The sequence below is a fragment of the Mus pahari genome, chromosome 12 (genome assembly GCF_900095145.1).
Source record: "Mus pahari chromosome 12, PAHARI_EIJ_v1.1, whole genome shotgun sequence".
In the NCBI taxonomy this organism is placed as follows: Eukaryota; Metazoa; Chordata; class Mammalia; order Rodentia; family Muridae; genus Mus; species Mus pahari.
This window is the reverse complement of record NC_034601.1, coordinates 24,351,040-24,365,260: the sequence shown is the minus strand read 5'-3', so window position 1 is coordinate 24,365,260 and position 14,221 is coordinate 24,351,040. Positions and strand designations below refer to the sequence as shown.

The 14,221-nt window shown below is 41.2% G+C and overlaps 2 protein-coding genes across 5 annotated transcripts in view; one reads left to right on the top strand and one right to left on the bottom strand.

The window, feature by feature from the left end:
• Positions 1–6,593, top strand: part of Atp13a5 (ATPase 13A5) — a 133,471-nt gene extending 126,878 nt beyond the window's left edge. For 2 of the 3 annotated variants that reach the window (XM_021209413.1, XM_021209412.1), the window contains 3 exons: positions 1,134–1,222; positions 3,896–3,976; positions 5,665–6,593. In XM_021209413.1, coding sequence (XP_021065072.1) covers positions 1,134–1,222; positions 3,896–3,976; positions 5,665–5,925 — 431 coding nt within the window. In that variant the 3' untranslated portion in view covers positions 5,926–6,593. The remainder of the gene's footprint in view (positions 1–1,133; positions 1,223–3,895; positions 3,977–5,664) is intronic. The other variant, XM_029544504.1, reaches the window with a different exon arrangement.
• A 1,442-nt stretch (positions 6,594–8,035) lies between these two features.
• Positions 8,036–14,221, bottom strand: part of Plaat1 (phospholipase A and acyltransferase 1) — a 21,502-nt gene continuing 15,316 nt past the window's right edge. Inside the window, exon 4 of one of the 2 annotated variants that reach the window (XM_021209934.2) lies at positions 8,036–10,367. In XM_021209934.2, the coding sequence (XP_021065593.1) occupies positions 10,269–10,367 (99 nt within the window). In that variant the 3' untranslated portion in view covers positions 8,036–10,268. The remainder of the gene's footprint in view (positions 10,368–14,221) is intronic. The other variant, XM_021209935.2, reaches the window with a different exon arrangement.

Genomic DNA, 14,221 nt, shown 5'->3' with positions numbered 1-14,221 from the left:
TCCTCCTGCTCCTCCTCCTGCTCCTCCTCTCTCCCTTGCCCCCTCGCCCCATCTCTGCCTCACCCTTTCTAAGCAAGCGTGGTCATTCATTTGAGACTGGGTGGGGAAAGGCTAAGGGTGGGTACTGGTGCTTAAAGGAGACAGCAGTTCTGGTGTCTTTGGAAATAGTTTCTCTATCATGGTCACACTGAGTGAAGTCTTGAGGTGACTGGGGCCTGAGGTGATATCCCAGTGGAGGCGCTACCTGCTGATGGCTGGCTAGACACAGAGGCAGGTGGGCTTTGGGTGGCTAAGATTAGGAATTTTGACATAATTCATCCTGGGATGTTTATGTTCTAAAAGTCAAGCAGCTGGAGATATGGGAAGGGAGGAGTCCAGCAGCTTTGCATATTTATAATTTGTAACTTCCCTTCCCAAGTCAGAGCCCTGGAAATAGTCACTTCTGAGCTGCCAAAGTCTGGCTGATAGAACAATTGGGATTGTATGTATCAGAATAAGCTTTGTAAGGGAGGATTTGGGAGTTTGAAGAAAAGTGGTTCTTGAATTGGGCTCATTAAATTGGGGGGATACGGACTGTATCATGACAGAAGGAATATTGCCTACACGGGGCACTTAATGACCAAGAGCACAGAAGCCAGGATAGGGGACAGAATGTAAACAGAGTTCAGAAAGGCTGATAGACCTAACACTGGAAAGCTTCGAGTGTCAGTGTCAGTGCCCAGTGTAACTTATTCTCCTGGACCCGAACACTAAGATGCTGTCAAGACTGGGTGCTCCCTCTACATATGCGTCTCACTTAGATGATGGTGATCATGTATGGGACGTCGCTGGTAACCATTCAGATGGGCTAGTCATGGCAGTATTTCTCCACCTAAGAAACCCTCAGTAAAGATAATTCCCTTATGCAAGTTTCTATAACATACTTGATTCCATCCTTATGAGGAGAGATTTTTTTAATATATTAACATCTTTATCGTACAAACATTAGGACATATTTTAAAACATATGATGATCTATCAAAACATCTGAAGATTCGTCTAGCGTTTGCTCAACATGAACTAATTGCTAACTTGTGCCAAGTTCTATGAAGTGTTCTCGTAGCACCTGAAAATAATGTTTGGTTTTTTCTTCAGATCTATTCTCGCTTCTGCTGACATCTGCTGTGGGCCTCACTATTTTCATTCTGTTTTCTGATTTTCAAGACCTGTACCGTAAAATGGAGGTAAGTGTTATACAGTGGACATCTGCCATGACTCAGATGTGCCAAGGCTCTTCTTGCATAGCAGTTTGTAAGTCAATCTTGACTCTATACGTTCTGACCCACCTAAACACCACTAAACCCACTACACACTTTTAGTTTTGAGAAAATATTTCTCCATCCCACATGTACTTCCATATTAATAGTGACATCCCTTTAGCATGTGTATATTGTTCATGCCTAAAATTGTGTTGTCCTGTGACATCTGTATGTGTTTTGTGGAATGTGTGACCCCCCTACAACACACACACACACACACACACACAGAGAGAAGAGAGAGAGAGAGAGAGAGAGAGAGAGAGAGAGAGAGAGAGAGAGAGAGAGAGAGAGAGAGAGGGGAGAGAGAGAGAGAGAGAGAGAGAGAGAGAGAGAGAGAGAGAGAGAGAGAGAGAGAATAAAGTAAAACATCCCTTTAAATGTAATTGCAAAATAAAAGGGTTGGGCAAGTTTTATTAATATCAGGAATTGACTATAGAGAGTCTGGTCTGAGTGGCCATCATTTGGTCACACTAGTTTGAAAATAAGTTCATTAGGAAGTTATTAAAACTGTTTTTTGGACAAGTCTTGTGGGAGAAGTCTAGAAAGGAAGGAGTGTGTTGCTGTCAGCCTGTAGTTCTGTTTTGAAGACTAGCCATTCTTCATTGAAATGTAATGTGACTGTCTGATTCAACCCATGTTTGAAGTGAATTAAAAGCATATAGCAGTAAGGACATAAGGAGGAGTTCTTATTGTCACTGTGGCTTCCATGAGGACCTTATGGAAGGAACATGGGTTGGTAAGGGTCTAGATCTTGCCAGTTGAGATCTATCCAGGTCAGCCTGTTTCTGATGGGCAGAACTTCCTCAGCATCAAGAGAAAGGGTGGAGGACCTTTTGAATTTCAAAGAATGACTTTGGTTCTGGCAATGCAGAGAACATTGGGTGTCAGGGATGCAAAACCAAAGGAAGGCTTGAAGTAACAAGCAGGTAGAAGAGACTTTAAAACAGAGACAGGAACTGTGCAGTGAAGCATGAAGAACAGAGAAGACTGGGGGAGACAGGCACTGTCCAAGGCAGCCAACAAGCTTTGTACTTTCTGCCAAAATAACAGGGAGACACTGAAGGTTCTTTGGAAGGACACTTCAATCAGATGAATTTAACAAGGTCAGGAAAGCAATGGAGAGACAGTTAGGAAATGAGAACTCAGATGATCCACTCATATCCTGTGAGTTACAAAGCTTCATAATGTGCTTGGCTCAGGAACAGAAGCTAAGCATGATGCCGTGCTGAACTGTTAAGAAGTGAAGAAAGTCTACTACTGTACAAGTGAATAATTCCAAACGGAGAGTATTCCCAAGCTTGTGATAGAGACGAGCCTTCCTCACTAAGGTGGCAGTGGCATTGGCATCTAAGTGGGCCAGAGTATGCCCCCAATTTCTCCAAAGCCAATGTGCTGCCTCTCAAAGCCCAGGTAGAGACTGTCTCTGCTCGGAGAAAACAGAGGGACAAGCAGTGCCGTGAAAGAGCTTATCCCAGGATATGGATGAAAATAGAAGTGAATGGTTGGAGCAGCACTTCTCAACCTTCCTCATGCTGTGACCCTTTCATACAGTTCCTCATATCATGGTGACCCATGACCATAAAATTATGTCCTTGCCACTTCATACCTGTAATTGTGCTAGTTATTTGACATTCAGGGCATCTGATATGCATCCCGAAGGGGTGTGACCCACAGGCTGAGAACCACTGAGCCAGACACTACGGGCTGGAGGATGCTGGGCTTATAGACCTCAGATTCCTACATATTCAATCAAACTTTATGTAGGGTAGAAATGGAGCTGTATAGTTCCCCATTCACTGCAGATGTCTATGTCTATGTCTATGTCTATGTCTATGTCTATGTCTATGTCTATGTCTATGGCTATGGCTATGGCTATGGCTATGGCTATGGCTATGGCTATGGCTATGGCTATGGCTATGTATCTCTTACATCTAATAAACAGACATGTTTAGTGGTACATTTGTGACCCTGTAATCTTTGTACCGGTTGTTAGACTTGTATGAAGATGTTTGAGGCTAATAACATTTGTTCAAAATGTCATACATAGTCAAAACAATCTTAATCTGTTGTTGTGACTTATGATTTTTTTGACCAGAAGTTAATTTTGCTGGAAGGGAAAGAAAAAAAAATGCAGTGGATTCCAAGTAAGCTTTGTTTTAGGGGAACAGAAATCAGTAAGAATCGCAGAAGAATGGTTTTATTTTATGTCCTCTTCGCTGTGTTTCCAAGCATAAATGAAGAGGGTCACGTGCGCTCCTAAGTGTCCTCTGCTGCAGTGCTCACGGTGTTCTGCTGATGCACCTGACGATTGCCATCTGTCTGTCAGGCTACCAGAGAGAGCATGGGCCAGGAAGGGTCCATTTGAGGTTACTTTCTGTCTTTGAGTCAGTCCTCGGACAAGGCATGGCAACCTTCAGCTCTCCTATCTTCAAAGGAGAGAGACCTTTGGGTTATTGAAAATACAGAAATTCTAAAAAGAAAAAAAAAACCCAAACAACAGCAACAACAAAAAAGTGGGAACTCTTTTTCAAAATATAAAGTGTGCAACCTATAATGGGGTTAGGTTTTTCTTTTCTTTTCTTTTCTTTTTTTCAACAGTTCATCCCAACCACCACATCATGGAGAGTTTCAATTCTAGTGGCAGCCTTTGTCCAGTTCTGTGTGGCCTTCTTTGTAGAGGTAAAGTATATGGCTCCTATAGTTTTTTAAGCAGGTATGTAAATTCAGGGTCTCATTCTCAATATGCAATCCATGTTTACAGCAACTACTTTGGTCCCCAAAAAGGATTAGTAAGACTTTCTTAAAAACTGCATGATCTGGTTGAGAGAAGTTCTTTGGAGAATGGCTTAAGATTCTTTGAAGGCTACTGAGAAATATTCCTGGCACCTTTCTCCTTAGAAAGCAGAGCACCAATTGAGCTCCAGTGCTTGTCACAAGAGGCGCTGGATTTGTTCCCCACTGTTTTCAATATTCTAGAAGTGAGGCCAGATGACCCTGCAGCTCTGAAGCATAAGGAGACCTTTAGATAGACTGAAACAGTATCTTCAGGAAGTCTCCTCTAGTTGGGAGAGAATAGAAGCCACTTTACTGTCAACCATGAGCCTTGAAGACCTTCTTATGAGTGTGTTACCCTTCTACTGAGTGCCACTGATTGACACACCCCCACAGGAAAATGATCAGATGCTGTTTTCTTAAAAGGAATTTAAAAAAATAGATGACACATGAAGTATAAACAAGTCCTTTGAGAGAATGAACCAACCAAATTAAGTAGGTGTGTGTGTGTGTCTGTGTGTGTGTCTGTGTCTTTGTGTCTCTGTGTGTGTGAATTTCTTATATTCTTTAATTCAGGAATTCCACCTTTACATCAAATTTTAAAAATACCGCAAAATAAGACAGAAAAAATGTAATCCTACTTGTATCAAGAGATTTGTGATAGTGTCATCTACAGCAGCAAAATAGGATTCAAATGTTGTTCTTCAGTACTTAAGCTGCAAACTGAAGAAACGCCACAGTCTTTAAAGATAATAAGATGACTATAGCTTTATGTCGGCTACAATAAGCTATCTTACAAGATGTAATTACATAAAAGTTGTAACGTGACGGAAAATCTAGCATAAACAAAGGAAAGTACAAAGCAGGGACAGATCGATTCTATTGTTGCTTGGAAAACTTGTGTAAGGAAAGAACAAAAGGCAACTCAAAAGCGTGAGAAAGCAAACAATTTTGAGGAACTGGAGAGACTTGGTGATGATGAGTGTTTGCTGCTCTTTCAGAGGGCCTGATGGTGGTGGTATTCAGCACCCAAATCAGATAGCTTACCATCTTGGGTAATTCCAAACCCAGCTCATCTGGTATCTTCTGGCTTTTGCATACACTTGCATATACATATACCCCGACCCCCACACACATATGCATAAATGAAAATAAAATTTAAAAATGTGTTTGATTGCTTCAGACTAATTCATTCAAGCAACAGTCTTTGGCACTTTGTATGTGATGGGGCTCAGTTTATAGTTTCTGTTTTTCCTCCCCTTCCCTCCTCAACCCCATCCCTCCTCATTCCTTCTTTCTTGTTTTATTTATTTGGTATGTGGTGTGTTAAAGTTAGTTTGAGTCCCTAGTGGAAGAATTGGAAGTGAATCCCTAGCCAGGATTTGACCATTCCTGAAGAAGTGAAAGGCTTGAGTTCTTAGCAGGTTTCTGTGCCTAGAAACATCTCAGCTTCCAGGAAAAATAGCAACAGAGGCAGCAACCTTGAGCTAAGGAGACAGGAAGCTCGGGGTCCTCGGCTTCCAGCGCTAGGTGGCTAGAAGGGGCTTACTTGCATAAGTACAATAGTTTCACGATCATCTCCCTTGATTTTTCAGGATGCCATCCTTCAAAATAGAGAGCTCTGGCTGTTTATAAAGAAAGAATTTGGATTCTATTCCAAAAGTCAGTATAGGATCTTACAGAGAAAGCTGGCAGAGGACTCTACATGGCCTCCCATGAACAGGACAGATTATGCAGTCAATGGCAAAAATGGATTCTACGTCAACAGAGCCTATGAGAGCCCCGAAGAGGTCCCCAAAGGGAAGCTCAAGCTGGGAGGGCAAGCTTCAGAAGAGCACTTTTGGACCAGACTGTAACCGGGATTGCTGTCACACCTGTTCCGCAACCTCACCCTTTGTCCCCCAAACTAAACCGTGTGGAAAGGTGGAAACTGCCACCCATCTCTTTCTATCGAAGCATCCAATGCACTTCAGCATATCGAGCCTTGCAGCAAAGAACCTAACATTCATTCTATCCTTCACTAGCTCCAGAGAAAACTGCACGTCTCAGATCACCTTTGTAATAACCTGTATTCATACTGTATTGTTCTAAATGGACAGCTCTCGTGCAATGAAATTAGATGCCTGGACAAAAGCTGCGGTAGCATTTGGCATCTGATAATTTGAGCAATATATTAATTGATGGAAGTTTCCTTAATCTTACACAATTTTTGTGAAGCACATTTGTGTCCATACATTGGCCAGGATCACAAAATTCCTCCTGGTTTGCATCTTTGGTGTGGTTTCAATAGAGAAATAAGATGACTAATTCCACCCTAGCTACACAGGAAGCCAGAATGGTGTGGAAGTTGAGAACAGTAGAGACTGGTGCTAATCTTTTATAATCATGGCATGAGCACTGTTAAAATGTAAGCAAACTACACCAACTTTGTACGTTCCAAAATTATACTGTATGGGGCCAGTGAACCTAACAGTACAGAGTAGACTACAACAATGAAATAAACTGTTCAAATGTATTTTTCACTTTATAAAGTATGTTACCTTTATTATTATTATTATTATTATTATTACTATTATTATTATTATTATTATCAATACACAAAAATGTAAATTCTAACTCTAAGGGCTTCCCTGAACTCATCATTCATTGGTCATCTTAAAAACCAAATTCTATAGAAAGGACCTATGGTGATTTTACCCACACTGTGAGAATCACCGGGCTGCTAAGCAACTGATCACATCGTTTTAATTACTCAAGTCACCAAGCATGTATACTAAAGACAACAACAGGATGCATCCTTCACAATGCGTTCTGTACACGAGCTAGTGCCTTTAATGCGTGCCACCCTCGCTGCAAGCTGGAGAGGATGGAGAGGAAATACTCCTGTGAACACTTGAAATTAACTCCTAGGTTTTCTTTTGCTCATTCAACAGACCTTCCACAATCATAGGCAACTTATCAACTGAATGTCTGAATAGCCACCATGTGACTAACAGCACAACCTGTGGAATCGCAACCAGTTAGCTCTTGGTTCGCCATGCTGAAGTCTTTAGTTTCCAACATGTTAGCAAACTATAACTGTAAATGACGTTATAAGCACTGCCACTCAAACCAACAGCACCAGTGTGCATACCTATGAAAACAAGTGTTTGCCTTTAAGCTTTTTTGCGTGCATAGCTGCTTGGAGAGTGATAGTTTTTAAACTGTCCAATTTACTTGCTGTAATGCTTAATTTTCATTGTCAACACGACTAGACTCAGAATCACGTAAGAGAGACATCCCTGGTATGTCTGTGAAGATGCTTCTAGAAAGCTTTTCCTGAGATGGGAAGACTTGCCCAAAAAGCTGATGGTACCATCCATAGATCTGGTCCCTGATGGAATAAAAATGAGAAAGGATGCTGAGACCCAGCATCCCTGTCTCTCACATCATGACTATGGGCGCGGTGTGACCAGATGTCCCACACTCCCAGGTGATGGGTTCCAATCTCTCTAATCCTGTAAGCAAAGCATACCCCTTTTCTCTTAAGTTGCTTCTGTCAGGTATTTAATAACAGCAACGAGAGAAGAAACTGATACAGCACCCAGGCCAGCAAAATCAACAGAGTTGAAAGTCTTTTTAAAAAAGATTTTAGGGCTGGAGCAGTTGACCACTGCTAAGGAGCAGTTTAGTTGCCAGTATCCACATTAAGCAGCTAACAGATTCTTGTAGCTCCAGGTCTGGGGGACCTGGCTGACACCTCTTCCTGCCGTGTGTGTGTGTGTGTGTGTGTGTGTGTGTGTGTGTGTGTGTGTGTGTGTGTGTGTAAATAAAAGAAAACAAATCTGCTTTTTAAGCATGTTAGCTTATCATTAAAAGAAAAAAAATTATAGCAGTCTTGAAGTTGTCAAGCCAAAGGTTTCCTTTACATGACTGCCCTTTTCAGTAATTTGACTCCTCAAATGAACAGATTCAGTTGACACAGTGTGACATTTAGGTAGCATATTTTATTTGTTATATGTACATATTCAATAAAAATACAGATATTTCTTTCCTAGTAGTACCAAAAACCTATCACCTAATGCAGATGATCTTTACATTTCATTTTTTGAGACATGATAGAGGTGGATTCCATTCCTGACTGCTGAAAATATGCCCAGACAATATTTCATAGTGTTGGGAAAAGAGCTGATTCAAGTACAAGTTGCGTTGAACGTGTGGGTACTGAGTACCTGCAGGAAAACAACCGCAACTATTTAGAGCTGCCCATCCTAAGGTCGGCCATGTTTATAGCAAACAAAGACTGCCAAAGTCTCACATAACTGATAAGGAAATGAACCCATGGATTAAAATTGCATTTCTGATGTTTTCCTTTTAACATTTTGCTTTTGTTCTGGAGTGGAGATGTCAGAGTTCTCTAGAAAGGTTTGACTTGAATCCCTAACAGGCATTTGGTTCTCAGTCCTTCTACCTTTCCTGGCCGGCGGTATAAATCTGCCAGAGACAAATGCCCTGCAAATATATTTTATTGAGAAGGCGACGCACCAGGAGAAAGTAGCCCAGCGGCCACAGCTGCCCTTGCCTTCATAGGAAACTTCTAGAAAACTGAATATTCTTTACTATTTGGGAACAGAGACCTGCATTCAGGATAAAAGTAGCCTCGTGCCTTCTGAGAAAACTAAATAATGAGTTTGGTGGTTCAAACAAGAAGGGCCTGTTAGAAAAGTAAAGAAAGGACTCTGTCTGGGTGGGAGTGGCAGCACATAGTTGTGTGACTCACCCTCATCAGTGTGCGTGTTCCTAGCACCAAGGTCAAATCAGTTTACTAGGTGTGAGGTTTCCACTGAGTCTTGTGCACTTGACTTTACAATATTCTATCACTTCCTATCCCTATGGTCACTGGCACTTTTTCCTTATTGATTGCCATGCTTTTGATAATGGCATGAAAGGATGCCGGGCTAGCTGTAGGGTTTATGAGGCAATGCTATGATGCCCTTATACTATCTTCATGTAGAAAGACTTACATTCCACCTCTCCTGACCTGCTATCAAGAATTCTGCAGAAATGACATTAAGACGTAGTTTAATTCAACGCATAATCAGTAAAATAAAAGAATAAAATAAGGGGATTCCTTGACTTACAGTTCACATCTTTAAAGGGATGAGGAATTTTGCATTATAAATATAGCTCTTTGCGTTAATATTAATGATTGCTTGCCAAGGCCCAAAGGTCAAACCACTGAGCTACTATACAATGTGGAGGGATCCATTTAAATCAATAAAACTACAGCCCATTGTTCATCACTGATTCTTGAACTCACTGGGTCTGAAAGTACAAGAGAGAGAGAGATCAGGGAGGGGCTCAGTGGGTAAAGCATCTTATACATAAGCATGATGTCTCGAGCTCAGATCCTCAGAGTCCACAGGAAGCTTGGGTTGTTGGTTCACTTCAGTAACTCCAGAACTCCTCCCGTGAAATGGAGGCAGAGACGGGAGATTCCTTGCATGCCCATGGGCTAGCTAGTTTGTCATAAGCTGTGAAGGACAGCATACCCTGTCTCCAAAAATTAAAAAATAAAATAAAAATAAAAAAAGGTGGAGACCAAGACTGTCCCTCCACATGCACACCATTCAGAAGAATTCCACACATATGCACACACAAAAGTCCCCTCTCCTTCTTACATGCTCAACCTACACAGGGGCAGCCATATGGGGGTACTGCCTCAAATGATTTGTCATTCAGAGATCCTTAAGTATTTGGATATATGATAAATATCCATGTATCCAAACTACTAGATATGTTCATGCTCCTTTTTCTGACAAGGAAAGGAATAGAAATTTAGATGTTGGCCCTAACAACTGTCTCTCAGCAGCATATGTAAATGGTTCTCCACACCTCTGGCAAAACAGCTGTCCTTAGGGAAAAGGAAAACAATATTTACAGCAGAAGATAAAACATGGTCTTCGTTCTGTTAAGATCATCAGCTGGCTCGATCAAAAGGCAATTGCATTTTGTTCAAGCTGCCACGGCAAATCTCTGCTAGTGGGGAAAAACTTTTCTTGGCTCAATGATAAGATGAAAATCAGCAAGCAATTTATTACGGAGTCTGCCATCCATCATGGGGACCACGAGCAATAATGATGCATTCAAAATAAGTATTCACCTTAGGATTTTTTTTTCTCCTCACAAATTTCTTCATTCCAATCTCTTCAATAAACTGTTAATATTTCGTTCTTTGTCTTTTGGGAAACAAGCCGAGGAATGTGAAGATATCAATTCCAGCTGCCACCAATCCAATGGTGCCAATTGCTCGGTTGGCCTAGAAGGAAACAAGAAAGAAACAAACAAACATGCATCTTATTCTAAAGATGGCAGTTTTGACCTGCAGCTTTGGTTTGCTCCATTAACCAAAGACCTATTTTAATGGACAATGAATGTATTTAAAACTACAAGGTCAAATGAGATATGAATACAGTTATAATTTTTATAATTGTGCAGAAAATACAAACACACATAGTTTTCTATTCCTGAAAATTAAAGCTCTTGGCAGTGCCTAAGCTCGTTATGGACATGGGTCCTGGTGGCTCGTCATCGTCTTCTGGTGAGAGGGGGAGTGCTGTGTTCTTCTGCAGAACTTGGAGACTGAAAGTAAATGGTCCTATTGCCCAAGATCATCTTTCCACAAGATGTTTAGATGTAAGTCAAAACTTCCTAGAGGCTCCCTCCAGCAGTCTCTACAGTTTGACCTATACTAAAGCTGTGTGTGTGTGTGTGTGTGTGTGTGTGTGTGTGTGTGCACTTCTCTCACTGAAGAGAGAAATTACTCAAAGAGTCCAAGTATGTGATCTGAGCTATAAGCTCTTATTACCTGGATACAGTAAACATCTGGGATGGATCGTTTGTGTCAACTTGAAAGTTGAGTCACGACAAGTCCCTTCCATCTGCGCCAGCACAGGGTCACCTAGGGCACGGAGTCGGTGGATACCCCCACAGTCCCTAGAGGACTGCCCATGCAATCTTAGGATCACTGGAGAGTAGAACACAACAACTGCTCCAATCCAATTGCACACAGGACCTGAGACAGCACTAGGGAAGCAGAGAACTGGCCTGGCCAGGGGCACAAGTCCCTTCCGGTCTGCACCAGCACAGGGTCACCTGGGGCACGGAGTTGGCAGACAGCCCCACACTCCCTAGCAGACTGTCCACGCGATCTTAGGATCATTGGTGAGTGGAACACAACATCTGCTCCAATCCAATCACGCACAGCACCTGAGACAGCACTAGGGAAGCAGAGAACAAGGACACCAGAACCTTTCCTGACCAGAGGCTAGGGTTTCTTTTAATCAGTTCAGGTTTACTTTGGTTTCAAACAGACCAGACAGCTGCATGGTCCTCAAAGGATACATGACTTCCACACACTGTAACACGCCCAGGATCTTAAGACAACAGGATCCCAGGATAACAGGAGCTGGTTCACACTAATATTTGAGTGTCTCAGATTAGCTTGACTGCCAAGAACTCAGACAAACCCAGAATCTCAGGTTCACAGGAGCCCACAATCAAAGAATCACAGAGAAATCTGGACTCTGAGAAGNCCTGAATCAACTNGGATTATAGGAAGGACAGGCTCCAATCAGATATATTGAGGGCAGCAAACACTAGAGATAATCAGATGGCAGGAGGCAAGTGTAAGAACAGAAGCAATAGAAACCAAGGTTACTTGGCATCATCATAACCAAACTCTCCCACCATAGCAAGTCCTGGACACACCATCACACCAGAAAACCAAGACATGGATCTAAAGTCACTTTTCATGATGATGATAGAGGACTTTAAGAAGGAAATACAGGAAAACACAGGTAAACAGCTAGAAGTCTTTAAAGTGGAAATACAAAAATCCCTTAGAGAGTTACAGGAAAACCCTACTAAACAGGTGATGGAATTGAACAAACCATCCAGGATCTAAAAATGGAAGAAGAAACAATAAAGAAAACCCAAAGGGAGACAACTGTGGAGAAAGAAACCCTAGGAAAGAAATCAGGAANGATAGATGCAAGCATCAGCAACAGAATACAAGAAACAGAAGAGAGAATCTCAGGTGCAGAAGATTCCATAGGGAGCATGGACATAACAATCGAAGAAAATGCAAAATAAAAAAAGATCTTAACTCAAAACATCCAGGAAATCAGGACACAATGAGAAGACCAAACCTATGGATAATAGGAGTAGATGAGAATGAAGATTATCAACTTAAAGGGCCAGCAAGTATCTTCAACAAAATTATAGAAGAAAATTTCCCATACCTAAAGAAAGAGATGCCCATGAACATTCAAGAAGCTTACAGAACTCCAAATTGACTAGACCAGAAAAGAAATTCCTTCTGACACATAATAATCAGAACAAAAAATGCACTAAGTAAAGACAGAATATTAAAAGCAGCAAGGGGAAAAGGTCAAGTAGCATATAAAGGCAGGCCTATGAGAATTACTCCAGACTTCTCACCAGAGTCTATGAAAGGCAGAAGATCCCTGATAGATGTTATACAGACCCTAAGAGAAGACAAATGCCAGCCCAGGCTACTATACCCAGCTAAACTCTCAAATACCATAGATGGAGAAACCAAAGTATCCCATGACAAAACCAAATTCACACAATATCTTTCAATGAATCCAGCCCTTCAAAGGATAATAAGAGGAAACACAACAGTACAAGGATGGAAGCTACGCTCTAGAAAAAGCGAGAAAGTAAACCTAAATCCTTCAATAAACCTAAAAGAAGACAGCCATAAGAACAGGATGCCAACTATAACAACAAAAATAACAGGAAGCAACAATTACTTTTCCTTAATATCTCTTAATATCAATGGACTCAATTCCCCCAAAAAGGCATAGACTAACAGACTGGCTCCACAAACAGGACCCAACATTTTGCTGCTTACCGGAAACTCATCTCAGGGAAAAAGACACACACTACCTCAGAGGGAAAGGCTGGAAAACAATTTTCCAAGCAAACGGTCTGAAGAAACAAGCTGGAGTAGCCATTCTAATGTCGAATAAACTTGACTTCCAACCCAAAGTTATCAAAAAAGACAAGAAGGAGCACTTAATACTCATCAAAGGTAAAATTTTCCAAGATGAACTCTCAATCTTGAATATCTATGCTCCAAATGCAAAGGCAGCCACGTTCATTAAAGAAACTTTAGTAAAGCTTAAAGCACACATTGCTCCTCACACAGTAGAACACTACACTCTCATCAATGGACAGATGAGAAACAGAAACTAAACAGAGACACAGTGAAACTAACAGAAGTTATGAAACAAATGGATTTAACAGATATCTACAGAACATTTTATCCAAAAACAAAAGGATACACCTTCTTTTCAGCACCTCATGTTACCTTCTCCAAAACTTGCCATATAATTGGTCACAAAACAAGCCTCACCAGATACAAAAATATTGAACTTTTCCCATGCATCCTATCAGACCACCATGGGCTAAGGCTCATCTTCAATAACAACATAAATAATACAAAGCTAACATTCACTTGGAAACTGAACAATGCTCTCCTCAATGATACCTTGGTCAAGGAAGAAATAAAGAAGAAATTAAAGACTTTTTGGAGTTTAATGAAAATGAAGCCACAACATAACCAAACATATGGGACACAATTTAAGCATTCCTGAGTGGAAAACTCATAGCTCTGAGTGCCTCCAAAAAGAAACTAGAGAGAGCATACACAAGCAGCTTGACAGCACACCTAAAAGCTCTAGAACAAAAGGAAGCAAATTCACCCAAGAGGAGTAGAGGGTAGGAAATAATCAAACTCAGGGTTGAATTCAACCAAGTGGAAAAAAAGAACTATTCAAAGAATCAACCAAACCAGGAGCTGGCTCTTTATGAAAATCAACATGATAGATAAAACCTTAGCCAGACTCACTAGAGGGCACAGGGACAGCATCCTAATTAACAAAATCAGAAATGAAAAAGGAGACATAACAACAGATCCTGAGGAAATCCAAAGCATCATCGGATCCTTCTACAAAAGGCTATACTCAACAAAACTGGAAACCTGGAAGAAATGGACAAATTTCTAAGCAGATACCAGGTACCAAAGTTAAATCAGGATCAGATTAACAATCTAAACAGTCCCATTTCCGCTAAAGAAATAGAAGC